We start from the raw sequence: 26,599 nt of genomic DNA, 5'->3' as shown, positions 1-26,599 counted from the left end.
TTTTTTCCTCTTCTGTTTTTTGTAAAAGGATATAATTTATTTGCCTTACAGTCAAATACAGGTATTTTACCTTTGATACAACTTCGCTCAAAGTCAAAGGTGAATTTTTCATATGAACAGGTCATTTTTTTCTTTGGAATCTTGACTTGTGAGAATGAGGTCTCCTGCTTCTCTGGAGCAGGACTGTTATGTGCAGTCTGTGTGTGGGTACCAACGGTGATTATAAAATCTGAGAATTATGAACTCTGTGGCAAAGACTTAAATACAGTCTGATAATGTTGCTAGACATTCTCTAGTATGGAGTTTTTCTTCCTCTTCTTGTTTGTTTTGTTTTGTTTTGTTTTGTTTTCAGAAGTGACGTAACCATGGAAAGGGAAAACTAAATTGACATAGTTATGTTTTAAATATGCACATTCCCCGCCCCCCGCCCCCCGTGTATGCAAGTGTATCAGCTCATAGGGTTTCCTGTTACTTAAATATCGGTTCACCATGTTCATCATCTCGTCAATAATTGATTCTTTCAATGGAAATCATATTATTTGTGGCACTTTTATAATGTGGAATTGTATGTACTATTGAAAATAACTGAATAGCCAACTTGAGGGCAGGGAATTATAATTGCTGTTCAGGACTGACTTCCATATAATTTAGAGTAATTGTGTTACCATCTAACAAGTAGGAAAATAAATACACCTAAACTTGCTTCTGACAAGCAAGAATGATACATGTTGTATTTGAACGGTATGTTAACCAGGAAATAATTATGAATTTCTTCATAGCTCCTCTTCTGGGAATGATAACATCTTTTAAAACTCTCATTCCGGTTTTCTACAAGCATACTTTCCATCTTGCACATTTGTAATCCTGCCTCACACTCAGCTGTTAAAGAAAAATGTTATTTTCAGAAGAAAGGGATCAGTGTCTCCCTAAACTTGGGCAACTGAATAATTATCCTGGTCAACGAGTTATACTTACATGACAAAATGCATTTTGGCAGAAAAATGGTAATGCTTTGAATTATTGCAATATTTTATTCTTTAGAAGAAGCTTATCATTGATAATTTATTCTAAGGTTAAATTATTCAGCAAGAAAATTTCATGAGCTCAGAAGAGAAGATGTATATGTGTTTTGTGAATAAATTTTGTGGGGTCAGACAAAAAATAGAAAAAAATAATGAAATAATTGCCTGTCAGACCGACAATAAGCAGAAATGATTTTACCCTACATTGTGTGTATGTGTGTGTGTGTGTGTATTTTAATGTAGAAGAATTAGTTTATCGATAAGTGTGATAATAAACTTATGTACTTTCAATAAATCGCTTTAATTACACGAGACATAAACATTCTGATAATATAAAGATATACACACTGCAATTCATATTCTCAACAATAACAGTTTAGAAATCTTTTAAGAAGAGATAATCCTTTGAATAATATAATATGGACTTTGTGATCATGTCTCATTAGCATATCTTCTGTTACTTGATGGCTTATTTTTTTAGTAATATATCTTTTTTATAAAGATTTTATTATAATCACTTAGCATAATTTTAATGAACTATAAAACACTTTATTCACTGGTGAATGAAGCAATTTCTAATAAGACTTTTGGCAAGGATATTGTTAATTTAAACTAGAGAACACTTTCCACTCTAAGTCTGCAGGGCGTAGTTAAACCTGACACCTTGGATGACACATTAAAAATGCATCAGTGAAAACCTCTAAGTGCTTTAATTTAAGAAACGTTAGAGAAACAGATTAACACATTTTTAGGTATATCACACAGTCCGACATAGCGGGGGGGGGGGGGGAGTCATTATTTAGCAGTTACTAGGTTCTTTCTCCAAAGACTTCACATCCTGATAATAAATAGATGATTTTTTTAAACCTGCAAAACACACGAGCTTTCTTGGTCATTGACTCTCTCACCCGTGAGGACCTAAAAGGCTTTTCTTTGGTGTCTCATTTAAAATTATTATGCATAAATTTTTGAAAAAATGAGATGCTAACGTGTTTCCAAAGGAAATACAATGTTCTTTTAAAAGTCCTTACCACTATTTATACTACCAAATCTGTGTTATCTGGGAATGCTATAAAGTCAACCTCATAATTAAGGCTTCTGAGATTCCCAAGTGCAGTGGTGAACAAAAGGCAAATAGCATGGGCATTTCTAATATAAAAGACTATTTTTACCTCGATCAACTGAACTCTCAAAATTTGTAGTAAGTTTATCTAAAATAGAGATATCATAGTGCAGTAAATATTTTATTATCCCACAAATTACATGAAGCCATGGTTAAATTTTATGTAGAGATGATTTTTTTTCTTGCTGTTTTGACAATATTTTCCCATTGGTATAAAATATCATACATTTTTATATATTGTAATTCATAACTACAGGGATTTGCTGTAACAGTGGCTTTACATTTATTTGACCGCTCTTGTTGAATTTTTAAAATGTTGTGGGTCCTTGAGGGAGCAAAGCTGGATGACTTGGCACAAAGTGAAAGGACAAAAGGTAATCTCAGGCAGAAGACGAATGCCTTGACGCCTGTGCGCTGGCTCTAAAATGTTTAATTGTGGGTCACTGATTGGCATGCACACTGCTAATATGTGTTCCCCAGTGAGCTGACAATTTCCCAAGATCCTCTCCAGACTGACCAAAGGGAGGGAACTAATACAACGTGGCTCCAGGATAATGGAGCTAACTGTTGGTTTGCAAGATTATATGGCCTTTGAATTCAAAGATATATATATGTGTATATATGATGTACCTCAGATATATCTAACATATATATGTATACATGTGATATATGTATGTGTGTGTGTATATATATATATGTATATACACACATGTATATATGCATATTAAGTTGAATGTGACTAGGAGGAGATATGTTGGTTTTAAAGTTCCCTAAATATCCTCAATGAAAATAAATCATAATTTTGTGAAGATTCTGCTTTCAAAGCCATGGTTGACAGTAATAGATACACATGCATGCATGTGTGTATACATACACGCTAATGCACAAATTAAAGATTTAAGTTAAAATTTCTAGGAAAATAAAAGACAAAGCAAAGCCAGCCTTCAGTTACAGGGCATGTCCTCTGGGGAGTTGAGATTGTCTGTCTCTCGTCAGAAATATTTAAATGGACAGTTGGAGTTGCAGAGGGAATCATATTGGTGTTTAATGGGTATAAATGGTATGAGCACCTATTTGAGTAACCAAGAAAACAGGAAAATAGAACTTCACTGTAATTTCTACTTACTTCGTGTCCCTGTTTTTAGTTACATAACTATCAATAGACCTATTCAACTTGGTGGGGGCAACCAAGAGCTATAGAGCTTTGATAAACAGTGATTTCAGTCAGACCAGGAAAGGCTACGAAAATTATTTACTTATGGGTTTATCTATTTCTAACCTCTTAAATGCCTAGAGAGTATTGAGAAAAGGAATTGTGCACCTTAAAAATACTCTGTGTAATATGAAGGCTACCTGGGTTGACCTTCACGTTTGAATCTCAGGCTTCCCAATTTCAAATCTGTGGTGAGTTTTTGAGTGTTGAAGAATTGCTGAATTATGATAACTACAATATGTTTAAAGGCCTGTATCCATTAAAGCTAATGAAAAATATCACAATTAACAGAAGTTCAAGGCTAATCCTTGTTCATCCAATGACAAAGTCTTTAAAGATTTTTATGATGTATTTAAATAGGAGGCTGAACTAAATACAGCATCATGTTCATTTGTTAGGAAAGAAATCAACTGTCCTTTAGTTTTATTTCTCTGGCGAAAAAACATATCTTCTATATTTTTAAATTTACAATCTTGTTACTTTCTAGGTTCACAGTAGGATTTTGGATCTTTGAAGATAAACTTTCTTAGTGTGTATTGGTGTTTTGGAGGCAAAAACTAGATTTAAATAAGATATTCTCAATGTGTCTAGCTACTTTGATAAATGCAACGCCTCAGCATAAATACTCAACGATTCATTATTCAGGATAACGTCAATAATTTGCCTTTATCAATTTGATGTCTCTGCTCTTTGTTCTGTTTCCTTTTGCTCTTAATTTATAATTTTAGCATTTTTAAAATGGCCTTTCATTCATTTATCAGATTCTTGTTCCAATGGGGACAGAAATATAACTGAATATCTACAATAATGATTGAAATCTTGCCCTCAAAAAATCACTTTTTTTTAGAACTCTTTATCATAATGCCAGGTGTCTTATTATTATTGTTATTATTAGAAACTCTCACTAAAGGAAAGCCACGCCTCATCTGCTGTGGATTTTATATTCATCAAGGCAATAAATGACATAAGGGTCCACAGGAAAATTAAGTTGTTCCATTTGAAATAAAGGCCTAAATTTACATGAGAATGTAGGTTGTAAAATGAAATATAAATTTTAGTTGATGAATAATGACAGAAGTAATTAAACATGGCATGAAAAGCACAGCCTGAGCACGTCAGTGGATCCAAATGTGGCTAATATTTTTGTTTCTTAAATTTTAACAGAGAAACCTAAGTTCTAAATGCTGATCATTAAAATTTCCCCTTCCCCCTCCCCCCCCACACAAATTCATCAATCTCTTTGCGTACCAGTTACATAATTATCTCATTACCCTCAAAGGGTATTCATCTGAGGAAGAATGAAAAGTATGAAGTTGGTGGTTTCAACATTAGTCACCTTAGACCACTTGAACTTTAAATGAATTAACAATACTTTGGAATGTTTAATGGTCATATTATTTGTTGTAACTGTCTTGAGTCTAAAGCCAGTACTCTCACCTCCATTTAAGTTGCCTTAATGCATTTTACGTTAAGGTAAAACTCACTGTTCTATTACTTGTCTTATTGGCTCTTGGGAAATTGTGTAAGGAGACTTCAAGACTTCAGTTCCTTTAATATGATACTTTAAAATTTTCCACATGTTGCCAAACATGCTGCTTAATTTAAAAAGAATTGGGAGGGGCGCCTGGGTGGCTCAGTCGGTTAAGCATCCGACTTCAGCTCAGGTCACGATCTCACGGTCCGTGAGTTCGAGCCCCGCGTCGGGCTCTGGGCTGATGGCTCAGAGCCTGGAGCCTGCTTCCCATTCTGTGTCTCCCTCTCTCTCTGCCCCTCCCCCATTCATGCTCTGTCTCTCTCTGTCTCAAAAATAAATAAACATTAAAAAAAATTTTTTTAAAAGAATTGGGAATCAGAGTAAGGAGAGAATTAGCAATAGAAAAGAAACACACATCTTTTGTAAAATCTGGAAGAAGGTCTTTGTAGTTAAACAGTGTACAGCATCAAAAGACTACAGTCATTCCTTGTAACAATCATGCCCCAATGTCCAAAGGTAAATGTGTTTTTTCAGGACTTGTTGTTTGTTGCGTGGTTTTTTTTTTTTTTTTTTTTTTTGAGATACTGATGTGACAGTGTGCTACGAGTGACAGATGAGAACCATAGCTGTACATGTAATTGAATTATAACTCTGTAGTGATGATAAAACAAGGTCTTAAACTCAAGAGTTCTTCCTAGTAACCTCTGACATTAGCCATGCTACCTGACCAAATCCTATGCAGGTAACTTGGGAAAGTGAAAGTCATTTCAGTAAGAAATAGATTTTGTGTAAACAAACAAACAAACAAACAAAACAGATAGATTATATAAATTATCCTTAATGTAATTCTAGTTCTAAATTTAAATTATACAACTTGCTGTACACCCTAAACATGTTAGCTCACTATTATTTTCTGATATGATTTTTGGAAGGAATATCTATACCTAACCAGTGGAAACGCCCAGTAACTAACAATCCACAAATTATTTATTGAGCACCTACTATGCAATAGGCATCATGTGAGGTGCTGGGCCACTGTCTTAGTCGCTAACACAAAGTTATGGAGGAATCAAGTAAGTTACAAAACTTCTTCTGATTCATCACAATGTCAGAGGTAGATGCTGCCCGATACGGGTCCTCAGATTCCCACAATTTTACCATAACTGACACCCAGAAACAGGATGCAAAACATACCAATTTAAAAGATGCATGTAATGCAAATGTTCTCCTTAAAAGTGACCAACAATGATTTGATTTCCTGAAGTTGAACTGGTTTTACTCTATAAATGTCTGAGGATTAAGTAATAAAATACCCAACGTGATGTTTTGTTAGGATATTGCTACTCTTCTCAGTATTCATTTTATTAAATTATTTTTGTAAGGCCCAAGTTAACTAACTTGTATTATCTATGTTCTATATTATATCATAAAACTAGGACGTTTTTAATAGGGATTAAACTAAATTTGAGTAGGTACATGATTATGACTAAAATTGCTACTATTATTCTTTAAAAACGCTCTGTGGGTCTATGGTGTTAAATTGTTTTGTTAAAAGGCACAGATGTTATATGACTTATTTCAAAATCTTAAAGTACTTTTGAACAGTTCTATTTTCTAAAATAAAGTGTTACACTTTGAGATATAATAATCAACAATTTAAAATAAAGAGGTAAGTAGATTCTTTAAAAATTACAGAAATAATCCTTTCTAAACTTATCGCCATTGATATTAGATATGAATAAGAGAAAAACTTTAATTTACTCAAGGAAAGAAAACTAACAGTTTATAAACATCGAAAGTGTCATAGGACATATAACTTTGGGGTTTTATTTATTTTGGTTTCATTGGGCTAATTAAGTATTCTCAAAAACACCTCAAAATTTAGCTAAATATTTGTTTGTTTTTAGGATCTTTCAGAAAATGAAGTGGTTGGATCTTATTTCTCTGTGAAGTCTTTCTTTTGGAGGGTAATGTCGAAATCCTTTATATTAATATTTTTGATTTTGGTTCTGAATAGTGATTTTTGAAAGTTAAGTGTGAATTAGGAAATTCATTTTTAAAATGGGTCTCAGAAAAATGTATTCCATTGCCTTCTTTATTAACTTTTATTCCAAGTCATTCGAGTGACTCTTGCATTTCTTAATTTGTATAAACTAATAACTTCATGTATTTAATATGTTGCTTTGAAGTCAGTTGCTTGTGGGACTAAGTTTATCCCAAATTCTTAACAGCTAGAGGCCCACAGGCCTTCCAGGAATATAATGGTGCTATCTAGAGAGTCCGTTAAGTTTCTTTTTTCCCTTCTTGTAAAATCTGCTCCATCTGTTTGGGAAAAATTTACTTCTATTACAGTGATCTTATACTATATACGTACTACATAATCAGTGTTCTTTCTTTGAAAAAAAAACTTATGAATTAGAAAACAGCAACTCTGCTGTTGATTTAAATAAAGAAAAAAGTGAAAATTCCACAGAGAATTTGTTTTAAATGCCATTGCAATTTAATGTTATTTACTCTTTCATGACTTAAACATAACGAGCTCTGTCATCCTATTTTCTCTGCTCTAATTCTGCATTATGCACAGCACGATTTATTACAAATGCACTTATTACTTTGCCAAGAGTTTCCCTCTTTCTTTGAAAATTCACACTTGGTACATGATTACCTAGCGATAGATATTGCAATGAAAATGCTACACTCGTAAGGCTTTACCATTTTCTTTCCTTGGCTCTTCAACTGCTCATGACTGACTGAAAACTACCCTTCCCCTTTAGAACTGTAAGGTTTGTTGCAGTGTCTTTTAAGCAGACTGGCATACCCTAAATTAAGTCATGCCTTGACTTGACCAATGAGCCAGCGTAAACCACATCTCTTCATCCATTGCTCCCTCCACACACACTGTTATTGGTGTGAGCTTATTTTAATTATTATAGCATCTTCATTTCCTTTCAGTCTACTGACGGCTACCTCCACTATTGCTATTCGGTGTCCTTGCTAAAATAATAATAATTTCTCTTGTATGTTCACGCATTATCCATGAACACAGTGACTGCTTTTGAATTGTTATATCACCTTAAATGGAATTTGGCTTTTGGCAAAAATGCAGCCTCTGTATTCATACGGTATACTTCTTTGCCAAGAGAGCAGAATTCAGGAGTGTTCTCTGTTGAGTTTGTTCTATATGCAGCAAACATGCAAACCGATCTTTATGAATGAAACCTTGCTACCAGGATCAATTGCATAAGAAATAAGTTTTAAGGCCTTCCCTTTCAAATGATTCTTTCACAATCTTTGCTACTTCCAAATTAGTATTGCATGTACCAGTACTTTCCATTTGGTTGTGTTCACCCTTAAATATTCTTTATTAACCTTTCTCAATTTCTTTAACTGTCTTATTTTAGAATAAGAAATATGCAAATTTAAAAGATAGCTTTTTTTGTATTTGAGGTACATAATCTAATATCTTTTCTTCCGAGCGTATATTGAGTAACTAACCAAGTGAGTCATAAAAACAGAACATTTAGCGGTCATTTGTTTTATCACTAAGGAAACTAAGGCCCAGAGAAGTGATGCCATTGACCTGACATCCCTGAAAATGGTAGGATCAACCAGGACCAATATTTTTCTTTCTCTGAATATCACAGAAATAATTGTTTAAAGCAACTAAGTTCCTTTTGGGCTCAATAATGAATACAGATAGGATGTAAAAATAAAGCCTTCCTTTAATTTTTCTTCACTGACTCCCTTTCAGATTTTTCTTGCATTATGTAACCCTTCTCCCCCACAGCTCATTAACCCACTGATAGATGGATGTGTTGAGGGCTGTGATGTTGCTATGTTTGAGGTCCCATCTTATAAAATCAGCAAATCACTGATCAAGTCTACTTGGGATAAGTATGATTTTTCATATTCATGTTTAAAAGTCACTCCGATAACTGACCTAATTGCTCCTTGCCCAGGTAATATTTGTATTGTGATTTTTTTATGTTTATTAGCTTTTAGAAGAGATGTGTAGCAAAGGAGTTTCTCCATAGACATTTTCAGATATGCAGAAGACCTAAATAGTTCAGATAGAATCTTACATGAGGCATATATGTGTGTTTATGAGCTTTTATCAGCTTCTTTATAAGGATCAATACATGTATCCAGGAGACAGCAACTGAATTACATTGAGTGAAACTAAATCCTGGCAAGAACTTACTTAATAAATGTCATGGTTACTTGCTAGATCTTAATTTCCTTGAGAGCAAAATAATAGAAAGAAAAGACCGAAGTGGTACAGAAATAGTCTGATTTTCCAAAGGCATAATATTTATAATTCATCAAGACATGATATCTTACAACACAAAACATTAAGCAATGGATATATAGTGATTACCATACTTTTCATAAAAGCAACAAATACTATATGAAGCCATTTGGATTACTCTAAGTCAGAATTTCATTAAAGATTTTAACTTCTCAATAAAGGGTGATAACTTGGTGCTGTTGCTTCAAATATTTAGTACATTTAAGTTTTTCCCAATTAACTCCATTGACTGGACATTTAGATTTCCATGACTGAGAGTTAATTGAACAAACCAGATTATGAGAATGCTGTAGTGAATTAAAGAGAAATGTTAAGATTGTTTAAGTGGAGAATGGCTGGGCTATACCAAGATACCTCATATAGAAAAATGGAGAAATTGCTCGTAATATGAAATGGGCCAAAAAGAGTGCATAGAATACAGAACAATTAGGAATTATGTCAGAGCACCATCTTACAGTAGGGTCATATCAAAGTGTGGTTGAAGGAAGACCCTGAAGGCCAAAGAGAAGTATTGGTTTTATCACACAAGAATGTTATCCTGTGCTGAAGTGTTTGCATTCTTAACAACTCAACCATATATGACATATAACCAAGAAAAGTGCAGGTATTATTTATATCTTCAGGTATGAAAGTAAGACCTTCAGAAAAAATATATTTGTAACATTTAATTAAAAGTCCCCAAAGAAAAAGTGTAAGTCAAACCCAGGACTCATTATTTTTTTTACATTATTGGTGGAAACGAATACATTACGTTAGCAACAAGCCAACTTTAGCCAACAAGATTACAGCATATGTAATGATTTTCTATGAGTATATATTTTGAGCAAACATTGTAAAAGCTTGAGAACTTTTGTTTGGCTACAGTTAAGCTTTGAGACAGTAGTTAAAGCATCTGAAGTAAACATAAATACCTTCCTGACACCGTAAGTTATATCAAGAAGCAACAGAAATAGGAAAGAAAGTTGAAGGATAAAAACCAGGAGAATTTCTCTAAGGATTATAGTGCCGTGAATCATCTTCTAAGAAAAAAGGGATCGAAGCTTTATTATTACATGAGACACTTTAAACTAGGCTGGACAAAGCCCTGGGAAGGTTTTCTGTAAAGGCAATCCTGCTTTGAGCAGACAGATGGACTGTAGAACAAATCTGCTTGTTGGACTTCATCACCTAGGTGTAATTCACTGGAATCAACTCAGCAGGCAAAGGAAAAGATAGAACATGCCTGTGCCTGGGATTGAGCTAATAATTGCTCCACACTCCAGGCTTTGCAGCACAAAACAGTCATTCTAGGCTGTCATTATCTCTCCTTTGTAGTGTCTCGTGGATCATTTGATTAAATAAAAGCATGTGCACCTCTGTGCTGAAAATAGAGGTGAGCTGACTCCACACACAGCTATTGTAAAGACACAGTGATGTCTTTCACTCATTTCACAGGGTCTGGGGCTCATTTGGAAGGATTAGGTTGTACACAGGTAATGAAATCCAAGATAGCAAAAGCCAGGGATTATTTGCATATATCAGGGAGAAGATTAATATGACCCTGTGGGTTGTTATAGCCATATGTTAAATCTAGAGAGATTTTTTTGTTTGTTTTGATCTGTTTTTTAATCAGGATCTAGAATAATAGGATACCTCCTTCTGTTAGTGATCCAGTTTTTCAAGGAATTGAATTAAGAAACTCTAATAACCAGAATTGAAGTACAGAAGTGTTCTCAGTTTATTTGTGAGATTCTACAGTTTCACTACCTTATTAATAAATGTAGACTATAATTCATTATGGAACACAGTTAACTCTCATATACTTTACTGAACAATATATGCTAGAGTTATCACCACCTGCCCACTTTTACTTCCTCTAAGTCCCTGATTAGCCTTTCTCAGTAATCTATACCCATGGATATATTTTGTCTAAACAAGAGTCAAAGTATTTCAACAAATCCTATACACATTCCCCCCTTTTTTTCTTTGTATTATGAACTTCTTAAGCTTTGTCCAAAGCATGAGAAATAGTGCAGAAAACCGTCAATTAGGTATCAGAAACCCAGATTCAAATCTCAGTCTTGCCAATCTGTAATCATTTGGCTTTGAGTAGAGTATTTATCAACTCTGTGCCTCAGTTTCTTTACCTTAACAATATTTGTCATGAAAGATGCTGGAGTATGAAAACCCCAGTGCCTAATAGTTGCTCAAAACATGCTTATTTCTTTGTGTATGATCTAACCTTTCACATGGGCCAAATCTCACCCTCCCTGTTGATGTTCTCATCTCATGATAATACTATTGTTTGAAGACTGTCCAGGTGCTCTCGTCATTGCATACAAACTTTCAGCTTATCATGATAGTTTCCTTCTAGTATTTCTTGCTCAGCTGCGTCTTTCTTAATCCATACCCCGATGCTCTTGGTCTTGGTAATACAGGGACTTTATGATTGCTTTCTTAGGCATGGGGCAACAAAGAGAAAATGGGGCAAATTATGTGGGGTAAAATTTCTCGGTTGCTTTAGAGATCTCTCTAATCATTGCAAAAGATTCGCATGTGGGATGTAGTTAGCATATCATAGTTGTTGCCTGTCCATGAAAAACTCTTCTGGGGCCTTATCACTTTTTTGATGTTGGAAACAGTCTCCAAAATATTCTGAAGCAGCAGACTTTCCATGATTTCTCTTGCTATGGTTCTTTTCACTGCGACACCCATTAACAAAAAGCTGAAACCACTGAAGCAGGATCCATCACCGTTTAATCTCTGTCCTTTATTTTCTTGACCATTGCATTACGCCACTAAAGAAAACAGTGGCTGAAAATTATATTATTCCATTGGCATTGATCTTCATTGTGCTAGAAGACGTTTTCCGACAGTGACTTGGAGGCAAATACATATTCTTTTCCAAATAATGTTTCTTTGAAGAGTAATGCTGAACTCTAATTGAAATGAGGTGTTGATAGAGGCACAAGGCTTTCCCGTACAGCTCTGATCGTTCATCTCCATCCAGACGTGCGGCAGGCCTGCTTTTCCTGTCCTGGGCTTCTGCAGAGCAGAGCTTCAGAGTACTTATTACCAAAATGCACAAGTAAGTTCAGTCATTCAGTTTGTTTATTTCTTCTGAGCTTGCATGAGCTGTGAACTCTCCTGGCTGACTTACTGTTCTGAAAACCTATTCCCTAGCCTAACCTCTTTTATACATAGGAAAAGGAATTGAATTCTTGAATTCCTTTTCAAGGAATAACACATAAACTAATACACTTCTTAAAATGCCAGCTCACCCGTTCTAAAATCTTACTAAAGATATATGTCATTGACTAATTGCCTCAGAATTGGAAATTGATATTGTTACCTGGTGTGTTGATTTTCTTTATTAAATCTGAACTTGGATGAATATTCCTTATGCGAATGACCTCAAACTTCGGTGCGTGTGAGAATCATACGGGGCACATGTTGGAAATACATGCGTAGCTCTGCACCATAAGAACCGAATCATGTTCAGGAGGGTCAGGCCCACTAATTTCAACAAATTCACCACTAAAATTGGGGAATTACCTGTTTAAAAGTTCAAAGATTCTTTCTTCCTTTTGCAACGTTGGTTCTTTGCTTTGCAACTAAGTTCGTTTTCCTATTTATTCTTCCCTCCCTTTTCTTTCCCTCCTCAAACAGAATTCTGTTTCAACACAGACGTGGTTGAAAACATTCCCTGAGATAACTAAATCCCAGCTCTAATATGTTCGTTTTATTGAGGGATGTCTTGGATTTAACACTCCTTGCCACTTAGGTGCTCAATAAGTAATTTTTGGTTAACTAATTATCAATACTTCCGTCAATATGTATTATTTAAGTACAGCCTAGGAGAAAAAAAATTAAAGGAGGAAAATAATAAACTTAACACAAGTTTGCAGTAGGCTCCTACTTCTCTCTTTAAATTTTCCAACTATCCAAACCAATCTGCTTTCCTAATCAGTAAATTTAGAAGCAGGACTAAAAGACTTTAATTAGCATAAATGGTATCCATGCCAGAGAGTGGATAATGTTCACAATTGTAGTGATTAATAATAGTAATTAGAACATAGGAGAAGGCCAGTGCACACAACCCTTAGAACTTTTAAAGCAGGGGTTTGTACACTTGAGCATGTATCATAATGACCTTGAGTGAGGTCTGGGTAATCCAGAGCCGATTTTCTTGGTCTGGGCTGGAGCTAAAAAATGTGAATTTCTAGCCACTTTTCAGGTGACACTGATGCCATTGGTCTGTGGACCACACTTTGAGAACTTAACTATACAGAGGAAAGAAACTTTAAACAGAGCAGCAGGTGACTCAGAAAGTACCTTAAAGAGCATTAAAGCTGGTGGTTTTCAGTTTCTTTTTTCTTCCCCTGTGGAATTCCATTTGTCACCATCTCATCCACAAGCTCCTTGAAATTTTGATTTAAAAAAGTAATAAAAGTTATAAATGGCTATCTTAAGCAGGTTAAATCTTTTTTGTTTATGGAATATACTGTTTTCTTTTCAGGAGCCCCTACACACACAGACACCTCTAACTCCCCTTACTTCCCCCCCTCTAGCACCACACACACAGAATAGCGCTCTTAGTACATGTGGAGCTCTAGAGTCGGGAGAACCATAGGTAAAAAAAAAAAAGTGGGGCCCAGAGAGGGAGCAACATGCCCAAGTCACATTGTCAGGAATTGCCAGAAAGATGCAAATGGGTACTTATGTTAAATCATTGTCTTTCCGGGGCACCTTGGTGTCTCAGTCGGTTAAGTGTCCGACTTCGGCTCAGGTCATGATCTCACAGTTTGTGAGTTCAAGCCCCGCATCGGGCTCTGTGCTAGAAGCTAGAAGCTTGAAGCTCAGAGCCTGGAGCCTGCTTCAGATTCTGTGTCTCCCTCTCTGTCTGCCCCTCCTCTGCTCACACTCTGTCTATCTCTCTCTCTCAAAAATAAATGAACATTAAAAAAAATTTTTTTAAATAAAAAAATAAATAACTGTCTTTCCTACTACTGGTGGTATAAGTTTATATCTTCCCTCTTTGCCTTATAATTTTACTTCAAGTTCCTATTCTTCACACTTACACTAAATATTTTTCTATTTCATGACTATGCAGTTAATCAAATCACAAATGAATTATGGAGCTTCTTTTTAGAAGAGCACCATTTTTGATAAAAGAAATTTTTGGAGAAGGAAAAAGTCCTTTTAAAATGATACCTGGTTAGTATGTCTTTGGGACCTCCTCCCCTTTTTCCTTTTAACCTTTCATGCATATCAACTTAATTCTCACATTTATTAACCCTGTTTGTGTGAAGAAATATGCCCCCTTCTCCTCTCCCTTAGCTTTCCAGGTCATTTTAGGAATGTTCTTCCAGGTTATAGAAAAGCATTTTGTAACTAATGGCAGTAGGTAAAGCCGCCATGAACTTCATTTTATTTCTGTGAAAGCATGAAAGATCCCATGGAGTATTCTTTCTCCTTCCCACCCTGTTAAGTAAAGTTCTTGTTCTCATGTGAGAAATGAAAGGAGGGACACGCAAGTAAGAGTTTCAGACATGGTACCATTCGAGAAACTAGCATTGCTAATGGAAGATGCTGTATAGCCTAGATTGTACCCACATATAATTTGAGTGCAGAGTCTGACTTCTACTTCTAGAGTGCATAGAAAATGTTATTGAGTATATCCATCAACAAGCTGAAATATTGTAAGAATTAATACATACGCTCATGTAATAGTAAAGAATACAGATGCTCATATAATAGAAAAGTAGAAGGTGATTTCACATACTAACCATGAAGGAAAAGCTAGACTGGAATGTCATTTCAAATATAATGACTCACTTACCTGGAGAATACCCTTTAGAAATATTATACTTAAATCATGATTACTTTTAAACCTAGGAGAGAGTCTGTACCCTAAAGACCAATATTGGGAGAAGCCCAGGAATGAAGGTCAGAAATACTGGGTTCTAGTCACACATCCAACATTTATTAGCCCAAACCACACTGATCCTCAAATTCTTCATCATTAAAATGGAAACAGCAGGCCTTGCCTTCCTACTTCACATGGTTTTAGTGGAAATGAAGTGATAAAATGTATACATGTACACTTTTAAATTCTATTTTAAGCTCTATGTAAATGGGTTGTTACTAACTCCTTGGTCTTCACCAAGATAATTATTTCTTCTTATCACAGATTCGTTTTTCTTCTTTCCTTCTTTGCCACTCCTATTCCTTAAAAAAACTTCCAGACCCAGAGTTTAGAACTTGTTTCTCTAGACTAGTCTTCAGTGAGAGGCCATCTCAATAGCAGCAGTGGTGGGTGGATGAATGGATGGATGGATAGATAGATCCATATCTAAAGATAGATAGATGATAGATGGATAGATAGGTAGATAGATAGATAGATAGATAGATAGATAGATAGATAGATAGATAGACAAAATAGATAAATAAAAATACACTGTTATCTCTTGCTGAATTATATATTAATAAGTAGCATGAAATCTTAGAACCCCTTCAAGGTCACTTGGTACAAAAAATTTGTTTAATCGGGGAAATCCTTATTCAAACACAGTCCAGAGTAGAAACCCAATGTGTAAAACAGACGAGAGCAGTGGGACTCTAGCTGAAGCAGACTGTGGAGTCCTGGGGAAGTTACAGGTGGCCTGTGAAACTCCATGGCACCTCAGAACACTCTTGAACTCCACCCGTGGAGTTCACAAAGGTGTGCAGTGTGCAGGCACAGTCCTGTGTTAATATTAATAAGGCAAAGTCACAAAGCAATGTCCTGCAAAATTTGCTGGCCACCAAGGCAGGGAAATAGGCAATGTGATTTAGAGAGATTTCCATTAAAATGTTCAAATATTAAAAATATTGGTTTTTGAGGAGCATAGTTGTCATTTTGCTAATAAAACACCCTGACATGTATTACATTTTAAAATTTTTTAATGTTTATTTATTTTTTGAGAGAGAGACAGACAGAGTACAGCTGGGGAGGGACAGATAGAGAGGGAGATACAGAATCAGAAGCAGGCTCCAGGCTCTGAGCTGTCAGCACAGAACCCGATGCAGGGCTCAAACTCACGAACTGTGAGATCAACACCTAAGCCAAAATCTGACGCTTAACCTACTGAGCCACCCAAGGGCCCCTAAAATGTATTACTTTTAATTATGACAGATAAAAATGGCTATCACATTAGTGTGGTATGGAAAAGAAAAAGTAGGATTCAAGGTGGGAGAGGGAGATATACAAAATAGGCTATAACTTTATAATGGTAACAGACGGAATTAGACTGAAAGTAGAGTTAATCTATAATTTAGAAGTGGAGTACTTTGAGGTTGAGAGACATGTTGAATTTCTTCATGAAATGACTGTAAGTGAAGAAAACATGCTTGGCAATATGAAAGATATAGCAGTTTTTATAGTACTGCTTGGTTCTGAATCCAAATGGAAAAGATTTTAACATTTTAGCTACTTGGATTTGTTGTATGTGCTGTTTAGTTCAAAGAGATTATAGAGCTGTTTTTTGTAGCCTTCCTAATGTTAAAATTTTTTACTTCATTTGCTTGTTTGAATATTGTGATTTAGCATTGGGCATAATAAAATCATTAAAGACAATGTTCAAGTACTAGAATGAGAAACTCAGTAACACACCCACCAATGAAAATCACATACGTAATTTAAAAAATTTTGATGCAAGTTTCAGCATAAACCAGACAACTCCGATGGGCATGTTGATTTTGTTTTCTGGTCTGTGGTACTTTAAGTAGTTCTCTAGTGAGTTCTCTCAGCTATCTCCTAACATAGCAATAAAGAAGGTTTTTAATTGAATAGAACTTATAACTAATCTTAAAAACCAACTTGTAACATGAAAGATTTTTAAAAATCATAACTAATTAAAAATTAAATATCACAGTGTGGATGAGGCCTTTGGTATTCCTAATAGTTTTTTGACACTGGCATATTTGACACAGAGGCAAATATTCTGATATTCTTGAAGTATCTACATCATGTAATTTAAAGAGTTGGAATATTAGACCTTATTTTGAGCATTCACTTCTCATACAACAACCTTAAATTTATCATAAAAGGATAATTTCACATTCATTAACAAATCTGTAATTAATAATAATCTGTCAATTATGTTTATTTTCTTAAATTGTAACTACCTACCATTTTTATTTTCAAAAACTTGTAACAGGAGAAAGGGTAATGCCAGATAAGGTATTTGGGGTTAAAACTCAATAAGCTAACTCTGTTTTCCTTTACCCAAAGTTTCAGACCCAAAGTTTACGTCTATCAGACGTACACAGAAAATCACATCTTTGGAGAGGAATAGTCAGCATCACATTGATTGAGGGACGAGATCTCAAGGCAATGGATTCAAATGGGTTGAGTGACCCCTATGTGAAGTTCCGGCTTGGGCATCAGAAGTACAAGAGCAAGGTAACCGTATCTCTCTCCTGTTCCAGCCAGTATTTGGAAGGCAGTGGTTGGTTAATAGCCATGCTTTAGGAGATAAAAACACCAGATACTTTTTAAAATGCTTAACAGAATTTCTTTTGAATATCACGTCAGCAAACCAGACCAATAACTATATTATCACATTTCTTACTCAATGTGCTATGTGACCTTGCATAAAGTACTACTCTGTCTCAATGTCACCTATAACACAGGAATAATAGTTGGAACTATCTCTTTAAAAAAATAACAAAAAAGCAATCAAACAAAACAAAAAAGGGCTGAAACAAACCTAAGTCGATGGCCTGGGACATAAAGTGCTCAAAGAGTGTTGGCTACTATAATAATTACAATTAGTACTGGTGTCAGTGCCAGAAATAGCCCTGTTTTGCATACCATAAAAATCTTTGTTCCTTACTCTGAAACGTTTTATTCAAAATGACTTGCACCAGTGAAGATTGCAATTTTTGTTTGTTTGCTTTATTCATTTAGAAAACAAAGGGCCAAATTCCACTGTATGCTACAGGGCAAGTTACTCTGCCATTCCATGTCCCAATTTCCTCATCTGTAAGATGAGTGAGAATTAAAATAATTCTCGTAAATTCTCACCTAAATAAATAAAGAAAACAAAAAACTTTACCTCGTAAAGTTATTGGGAAGATTGAATAAATATATGTTACGCACGTGAAGGGCTTGGAATACTGCCTTGTCCATAACAAATAATAAATGGTAGTAGCAGCAGGAAGAGCAGCAGCCTTAAGAACAAGATATTGTTTAACAACAATTATATCAATAGTAATAATACATTAAATAATCATATTAGTGTCATATTTTTGATAGAAGGAATTATAATCAGTAAAGGTCATAGTAGTCATAGTTATATTTGGGACACATGTCTTATCTGTGTTGTATCCAAATAAAACCTCTTTGGGGTGCCTATCTGGCTCAGTCTGAAGAGCATGAAACTCTTTATCTCAGGGTTCTGAGTTGGAGCCCTACACTGGGTGTAGAGATCACCTAAATAAATAAATAAAAACTTTAAAGAAAACAAAAAACAGCAAAAAACAAAAACAAAACACAATACAACCTCTTTAATGGTCAGCTTCTACAGCTACTATTCATAGCTTGAAAACTCATCCTATCTATCTTGTATTAAAAATCACATTCTACTTTGATGAGAATAATTTCACTTTGACATTACCATTTTCAAGAACTTTTGATAAACAGCCTGCCTAGGTTCCTTCTGGCACAGGAAGTTTTCATCAGTAACTAAGGGGGTTAGTAATATCACAGAGCTGACTCATTAGTAGGCAGTGAGAATTGCTCTCAGGCTGATTGGTTATCTTCTTGAATGCCCACGTGGAAGGGGAAAGCATCATTTCTGACCTGAAGGAAAATCATATAGGGAAGACAATCCTAAAAAAGGAAACTGAAAAATTAGGCTCTTTATGGCCAAATAAGTAAGATAGACCATCCCCAAAACACCACAGAAGTGCATCTGAGCCCAATGATGAGAGGTTTGAATTGTCATAGGATCCATCGAATGCCATCTTTTTCTTTTTTTCTGCCATGGACTTAATAACATATTTTAAGGAAACTACTGATTCCAAAAATAGGTACCTATGACCACTTCTGTCTTGTCCTTTATCAATTAACATCATCTCTGTGTTCTGGTAGGCTTAAAACATTACTTATTTTTTATAGTTCTGCTCTTTAGGTATGAAATATGAAATCTAGCTATGGACATGTGTCTCTCTTTGCTCTTTCCTTCCATGATATATTGCTGATTAATTTCAGATTATGAACTTTAAAAATTGTGATTCATTTGTATTACCTTTGCACATAACATACTTCATTGCTTTCAGAGTCTTTACATCTGAAGATTTGTCTCTCATACATTCAAAAGAGAAAAGGCCATTGCATGCGCTCCTGCTAAAAAGAAAGAATAGGGAAACAAATATGAATGTTTTTAACCCAGTGGTGAATGAAGTTTCAAAGCACATCAGTATGGGTCACTTCATTCATTGATTCTACCAGATGTCTTATCTGAATGCTTGAAGTTACACAATTGCACTTCAGAGACCTTTCTGGTATTTGCAACATAGAAATTGTACACACACATTCATATTAATTTACAAACATTTTTGGCAGATTGTTTTGGGGAAAGAGACCTGAAGCTCTAATCAAAGACCTGAGTTAGAGTCTAGATACTAAAACGTAATGATTTGGGGTTGGTCAGTAAAACTCCAGGTCTCAGTTTCTCCAGATATAAAATCAGATGAAACATCAATGCTATGATTCCAACATAAATGTCTGCCCGACCACCCCAGAGTTACTTGCTGTTTCCTCCTGCTCCCATAGAACTTCACTGTCTGTTGTTTCATTACTATTTATTTTTATTTTTATTTTTATTTTTATTTTTATTTTTACAGATTTAGCTCAGAATTCCCTTGTGTGTAGGGAGTAAGGGAAAAAGAACTCTGGGAATCCACATAGTCCTTTTTTAGGAGATGACAGGCTGAGAATTATGTCTTTGTGCATTAACTGGTTATGTAAAATAAATGCTAGTATCTGAGTGAGCCATTTCACGTATAGACTATTTGCCTTTTCTGCATAATGCATATCTCTCATCTCTTATTCAAGATGGTGAAGGCATGCCCTTTGGTTTTCAGGACATATCCTTTAGGGTTCTTTCAGATGATATGCAGTAAGGTTGCTAAAGAGCTAATGACATTTCCATCATTTCTGGAAGCTTTTGTTCAAATCTCACATATACTTTTGTAGATAGTACCTTGATTTTGATATAATGTCTCAAAGTTAAATATTTTTAAAAGACTTATATTTATAAGACAATAATTACTTTTTGGTCTTCCAGATTATGCCAAAAACTTTGAATCCTCAGTGGAGGGAACAATTTGATTTTCATCTCTATGAAGAAAGAGGTGGAATCATTGATATCACTGCCTGGGACAAAGACGCTGGGAAAAGGGATGATTTTATTGGCAGGTTTGTACAACTTGGTATTTTTGGTTCATCCTAGAGAGGGTGAATTTTTTTAAAAGGATAATCGCTTTCTGTCTAGTTATTGTAACTGATCTTTTACCATTTTGAAGGAAGGGATCTGACCAAGGTAAAGCAATGCTTGGGTAAAGTGAAAAATAGATTTGAAGACTGACCAGTAGGTGGCAGTTTTGACCAGTCCATGGACAGGCTATCTGAATTTGATATCCAGAAATTTTCTCCAGATGTCAGAATATTGTGTGTAAAAGTTATGGGAATTGAGAACGAGGAATCTCATTTGATCAAGATACTTAAAGAACAAAGAGCTCATTCATAGTCTGTAAAGTGATCTAAGATAATATTACTTTTCATAAAGCATATTGTGAGACCATAAAATGCATTGTTTCCTACAACCCCCCTTCAAGGTAGAGAATCTTTATAATCTCCAAGGAGTTCATAAATCTGTAGAGTTCTCAAGTTTTAGTGATGGAAACATGTAAGAGAGGCAGATCCATGTTAATCTAATAATGCAGTGAAGGAAGGAGTATTCTGAGGCCTAATGACATCTCTCCACAAAGACAAGTTTATTTTGAATGACTACTTGAATTATATGAACTGTTTCCTTGCTTAAAATCTGTTTTTATTTTTTGATATGTATGTGCCTTTGTAGAAAAACATATTGAAACCTGCCTATATTAAAATAAAGTACAATGTACAGGAGAATTTGTTGGTTTAGAAAATTCTTTCTTCATTGCAGGTCACATGAATTCCAAGTCTCTAAACACACAGCCTGAAGAAATGCATACATACTAATAATAATTAAGGAAATTTTATGCTAGAAAAGTAAGAACAGGAATCTGACCCAACATATTTATCTCTTTGTTTTTGGTGTTTTTTTTTTTTTTTGTGACTCTGATATATATTTTTTAAACAATGGTTTTCTTTATAGGATTATAAAGTGAGAGGTTAAATAGCTTCATTTATACTTTAATATTTTACTTGTAAAATGAAATGGAAAAAACTACCATAACCTAATACTGTTTCAATCATTTTTAAAGGACATGTCTTCACTGCATATTTTTTCCCTTTAGTAAAACACTATTTTCGGAGTTTTCTTTAAGTTTGACTTTGTTCTCTTTGGGATACACCACTAGCTTAAGTAGCAGTGTATATCTGTTGATACACTGAATACCTCTCATTATGATTATATATCTATGTTTCTATCTCCCTCAACATGCTACGAGCTCTTTCAAGTAGGTGCTGTCTAGCTGTTCCTTGAATAATTCATTTTCATAATTTATGGCAACATTAGCTATATTTGGTTACCATAAGATAAATCAGTATGACTGTCATGTGTAACTTGCTACCTCAATCTCTTTACTTTATAATCATACTTATATTGGTAAGATAATGAAATCATGGCTACAGCATACTGCCTTCCTGTACTTCTGGGTCCATATTACATGAAGTACATCTTATCCCTTTTTCTATTTTTTTCCTATGATAACAGATATCCTTTTATATATTTTATTCTTTCTTTGAAAACAATTTCCAAATTTGGAAATTATGATGATTTCTCAGCCCATCTGGTACTGACCTTTACCTTTTCCTCACTTTGTAATATTATGAATTCTTCAAGGGCATGGCTAATTATATTGCGGAAATGGTTGGTAGAGAGGGGGAACTGTTCATCTCATTTCACCTTGTTTCTATAGGTTTGCCCATAATTTGGCAAATTTTGAGAGATCTGATTTGAAGATCTCAACTGGCTGATCTGAAGATCATAGGGATTGTTTTTGGTAACTGGGGGAGCTAAGGAAGTCTTAAGAAATTTGGGAAGAGAAGAAATTCATTTCTGGAGCTTTGTTGTTGGTGAGCATGTGGAGGTGCTAGGAGACTGGCGTGCCTGAGTGGGCGTGGAAGCTCTGTGTCCTTTCCCCCTACCTTGTCTGGGTATCTCTTCCATCTGGCTGTTCCTGAATTATCTCTTTTTATAATAAACTAGTAATCTAGTTGGGTGTATATCCACCCTTTTTATTTTTTCTAGATCTTGGAGGTGTTACCACCTGTGTATAGTTTCTAGCTTGGGCTTTGCCTAGATTGTTAGACAAGTTTTTTATTTTTGTTTTTAATTTGAGACAGCATGTGTGAGCAGGCAAGAGGGACAGAGGGAGAGAGGGAGAGAGAGACACACAGAGAGAGAGAGAGAGAGAGAGAGAGAGAGAGAGAGAATCTTAAGCAGGCTCCACACTCAGCACAGAGCCCTATGCAAGGCTTGATCTCACAACCCTGGGATTATGTCCTGAGCCAAAATCAAGTCAGACAATAAATCGACTGAGCCTGCCAGGCGCCTCTAGACAGGTTCTTTATATTCATGGTTATTACACAGGAGGACCCAGCAAACAGAATCAAGGAGCCCTAGGCCCTATCACCCACACTGCCTTGATAGGCACAACTTTGTGCTCTTCTTCTTAGTACTTTGGTGGGATTAAAACTGGCTTGGGTGGTAAATCCAAATGCTACCATTAAAGAATCATAGGGGTTTTTTAAAATTCTTATTCATTTTGAATAAATTACTTTTACCTCAAGTTACATTTTTTTTCTAAATATAATAAAAACTTACCCATCAGCCTCACTTTAAAAAAAAAAATCCATTTTGGGGCACCTGGGTGGCAAATTCAGTTAAGCATCCAGGTCAAATCCTTGATTTTGACTCAGGTCATGATCTCATGGTCCAGAGATCAAGCTCCTTGTCAGGCTCCATGATGGTCATGGATCCTGCTTAAGATTCTCTTTCTCCCTCTCTGCCTGCCCCTCCCCAGCTTGTGCACACAAGAGTGCACCCGTGTTCTTGATCTCTTTCTCAAAAACAAAAACAAAAACAAAAACAAACCATTTTTGGTCATATGCCAAACATAACAGCCTATAAAAGCAATTTAAGCCAAAAAAGTTTTAGAGTACACAAGAGCACAGGTGTAGGCAAGATGACTCTTTAGGACGCTTTTGAGTATCAGTTAAAACCCCTTTATACAATAAAGGGGGTATTGTCAAATTTTGAGGTAATCACATATGTTCAGTAAAAACTTGTTGTATGCTCGGCCAATTTAACCAAGGTGCCTGTTGCAGAAAAAGGAAAATGACTATGGTAAATCATTATTTCAAATCTATTCAATGTCCAGATAGCATCAGCAACTCAAGGTCTCTACTTTATGTTTATTAAATTATACTTTAAACACATCCTGCCATTGAAAAGCAAGATATTATTATACCTAAGTGGTAGGCAGAATAAAGTCGCTGTGTTTATGTGAAGGTTGTGTAGTTACATTGGAAATAATGCAGATTGTAATAAAATTCCTCAGTTCCTAGGGTAGTTTAGATGAGAATTCCTTCCATTAAATGAGAGTTCTAGGAGTAAAGTAATAGGAGTAAAATCCATCATGGTCTTCTGTCTTGTTTTGCAAGCTATCATCACAACATTTTATGCCCTGTTAACATTTATTTATTTATTTATTTATTTATAAATATTTTTGCATGTAGCTAATATAAATTTAAGGTATACAATAGCTCATTTGTGGCATTTATATATTATAATATGATTGTCATGGTAGCTAGAGTTAGCACCTCTATCACATCAAACTATTTCTTTTTTTTGATGAGAATAATTAGGTATGTCTGTATTAACTTACAAATTAGAGACTATTCTGGGAGTTGGCTGGGAGTTAGTGAGTAGATTTAAAGTTGGCCATGAAGGATAATACTGTTATTTCCATGACTTAATTTTTTTTAAGGATACTACCTAAATTCAGTCCTACATTTGAGAACAGTTGCATGGATCGGATTATCTACGTAGACTAGTTTATTGTGTTATGGTTTTGTTATTGTCCACTTTATTTTCCAGTTTTGGTCACATATAATGATTTTTGAAAATGTGTTTTGTTGGGGCGCCTGGGTGGCTCAGTCGGTTAAGCCTCCGACTTCAGCTCAGTTCACGATCTCGCGGTCCGTGAGTTCGAGCCGCGCATTGGGCTCTGGGCTGATGGCTCAGGGCCTGGAGCCTGCTTCCGATTCTGTGTCTCCCTCTCTCTCTGCCCCTCCCCCGTTCATGCTCTGTCTCTCTCTGTCTCAGGAATAAATAAACATTAAAAAAAAAATTAAAAAAAAAAGAAAATGTGTTTTGTAAATAATGTATGCTCAATAACAGGATTTTGGGTTTTTGGGTTTTTGGTTTTGGTTTTTTTTTTTTTTTTTCATTACGAAGACAAGGCTGGCTATGAGTGAAAGGGCCACTTGCAAATTTGGAGTGTTGATACAGTGAAAGCTATTTAACACTGAACATTGCCCTTTCCAATTCTCTCTTGAACCCATGCAGTCAGGCTTATGCCGCTAATAGTCCATACAAACTGCTCTTGTCAAGGTCCCCTGTGACCACTGAGTTGTTAAATCCAATGGCCGATTTTCAACCTTCATCTTAATTTCATCCAGAAGCAGTACTGGACTTGGCTGATTGCTTCATTACCTTAAAACACCTTTTTCACTTGGCTTTTAAAACACTAGACTCTTTTTCTTTTACCTCATCACTTGTTCCTTCTTGGTCTCATTCACAGAATTTTCCTCATCTCCCTGCTGTTTTAGTTCTAGAGAGCCTCAAAGCCCACTCCTTGGGCATCTTCTCTGTCTACACCTGCTCCCCTACTGATTCCATCTACTCTCGTACTTTCCATACTGTCTGAGATCAATAATGACAACGAGCTCCACTCCATAACTCTTCTCTGAGCTCCAGATTCCACATCACCTCCCTGCTAGATATCTCCCTAGAATGCCTAATAGAATTCTTCAGTTTAGCAGGTCCAAGGCCAAACTTCTGATACCCAATATCCCCAAATCTTCTCTGCCTTTCAAATTCTCCCGTGTGTTGCTAATGCCAAAACCATAGAGTCCTATTTGCTTCTTTTCTTTCTCTCACTCTTATCAAACCCGTCAGCAACCTACCAATGATTCCTTCGAAATGTATTCAGAATTCACTCCTGTCATTATCTTGATCATAATAATTCTGGTTGAAGCTACCATCAACTCTCATGTAGACAATAGCCATAGCCTCGTGTTCTTCCTTCCACAGAAAACAAATAAAATAATTTGACTCCTCTGCTCAAAACCCTTCAACACTTTTCCCATCCTAATCTGGGCAAAACCTGGCTAAGTCCTTATAGTGGCCTATAATGCTTCTCATGATCCAGCCCCATTACCACTCTACCCTGAACTTTTGCTGTTCCGCCCCTTTCTCCCTCTACTCTGTTCCAGCCTCTTTGCTCTTCCTCAAGCACACCAGACACCCTCCCACCTGAGGACCTTCCCCTGCATCTGTGACACTCTTTCTTCAGATATCCACCTTGATTGCTTCTTTATCTTCTTCAGGTCTCTGTACAAATGTCACATCAGGGAGGCATCCATACCAACCCTATTTAAATCCCCCCTTTCCCCTATCCTGCTTTGTTTTTCTCCATAGAAGTAACCACCATTTGACCTACTATACATTTCAGTTATGTGTTTTATCATTTATTTCCCACCACTAGAATATAAGCTTCGTGAAGGCAGAGAATATAAGCTTCGTGAAGGCAGAGAGTTTTGAGTGTTTTGTTTTTGTTCACTGTCACATTCCCAATGCCTAGAAAAGTATATGGCATATAATAGGTGTTTAATAAATATTTGCCAGATTTTAATTTAAAGATCTGAAGTTTGATTTAATACTAAAAACTATGGCTCTTCCTTCTCTCAGTACAGTTGACCTTTAAACAACATGAGCTTGAACTACAGATGTCCACGTATACAGAGATTTTTTTCGATAAATATTGTAGAGCACTATAAATGCATTTTCTCTTCCTTATGATTTTCTTACTGACATTTTCCTTTCTCTCACTTTCTTTTTTGTGAGAATATAACATATAATACATATAACATATAAAATATATGTGAATCATCTATTTATGTTATCAGTACGACTTCCTGTCAACAGTAGGCTAT

At 35.4% G+C, this 26,599-nt stretch overlaps 1 protein-coding gene across 23 annotated transcripts in view; it reads left to right on the top strand.

Moving 5' to 3' along the window:
- The window catches only part of MCTP1 (multiple C2 and transmembrane domain containing 1), a 535,596-nt gene that overhangs the window by 319,402 nt on the left and 189,595 nt on the right, over window positions 1-26,599 (top strand). For 16 of the 23 annotated variants that reach the window (XM_042990043.1, XM_042990107.1, XM_042990065.1 and 13 more), the window contains 4 exons: window positions 6,740-6,799; window positions 12,131-12,208; window positions 17,396-17,566; window positions 20,457-20,587. In XM_042990043.1, the coding sequence (XP_042845977.1) occupies window positions 6,740-6,799; window positions 12,131-12,208; window positions 17,396-17,566; window positions 20,457-20,587 (440 nt within the window). The remainder of the gene's footprint in view (window positions 1-6,739; window positions 6,800-12,130; window positions 12,209-17,395; window positions 17,567-20,456; window positions 20,588-26,599) is intronic. The other 7 variants (XM_042990098.1, XM_042990128.1, XM_042990093.1 and 4 more) reach the window with 2 other exon arrangements.

The sequence above is a fragment of the Panthera tigris genome, chromosome A1, assembly GCF_018350195.1.
Source record: "Panthera tigris isolate Pti1 chromosome A1, P.tigris_Pti1_mat1.1, whole genome shotgun sequence".
Taxonomy (NCBI): domain Eukaryota; kingdom Metazoa; phylum Chordata; class Mammalia; order Carnivora; family Felidae; genus Panthera; species Panthera tigris.
This window is presented reverse-complemented; position numbering and strand designations above follow the sequence as displayed.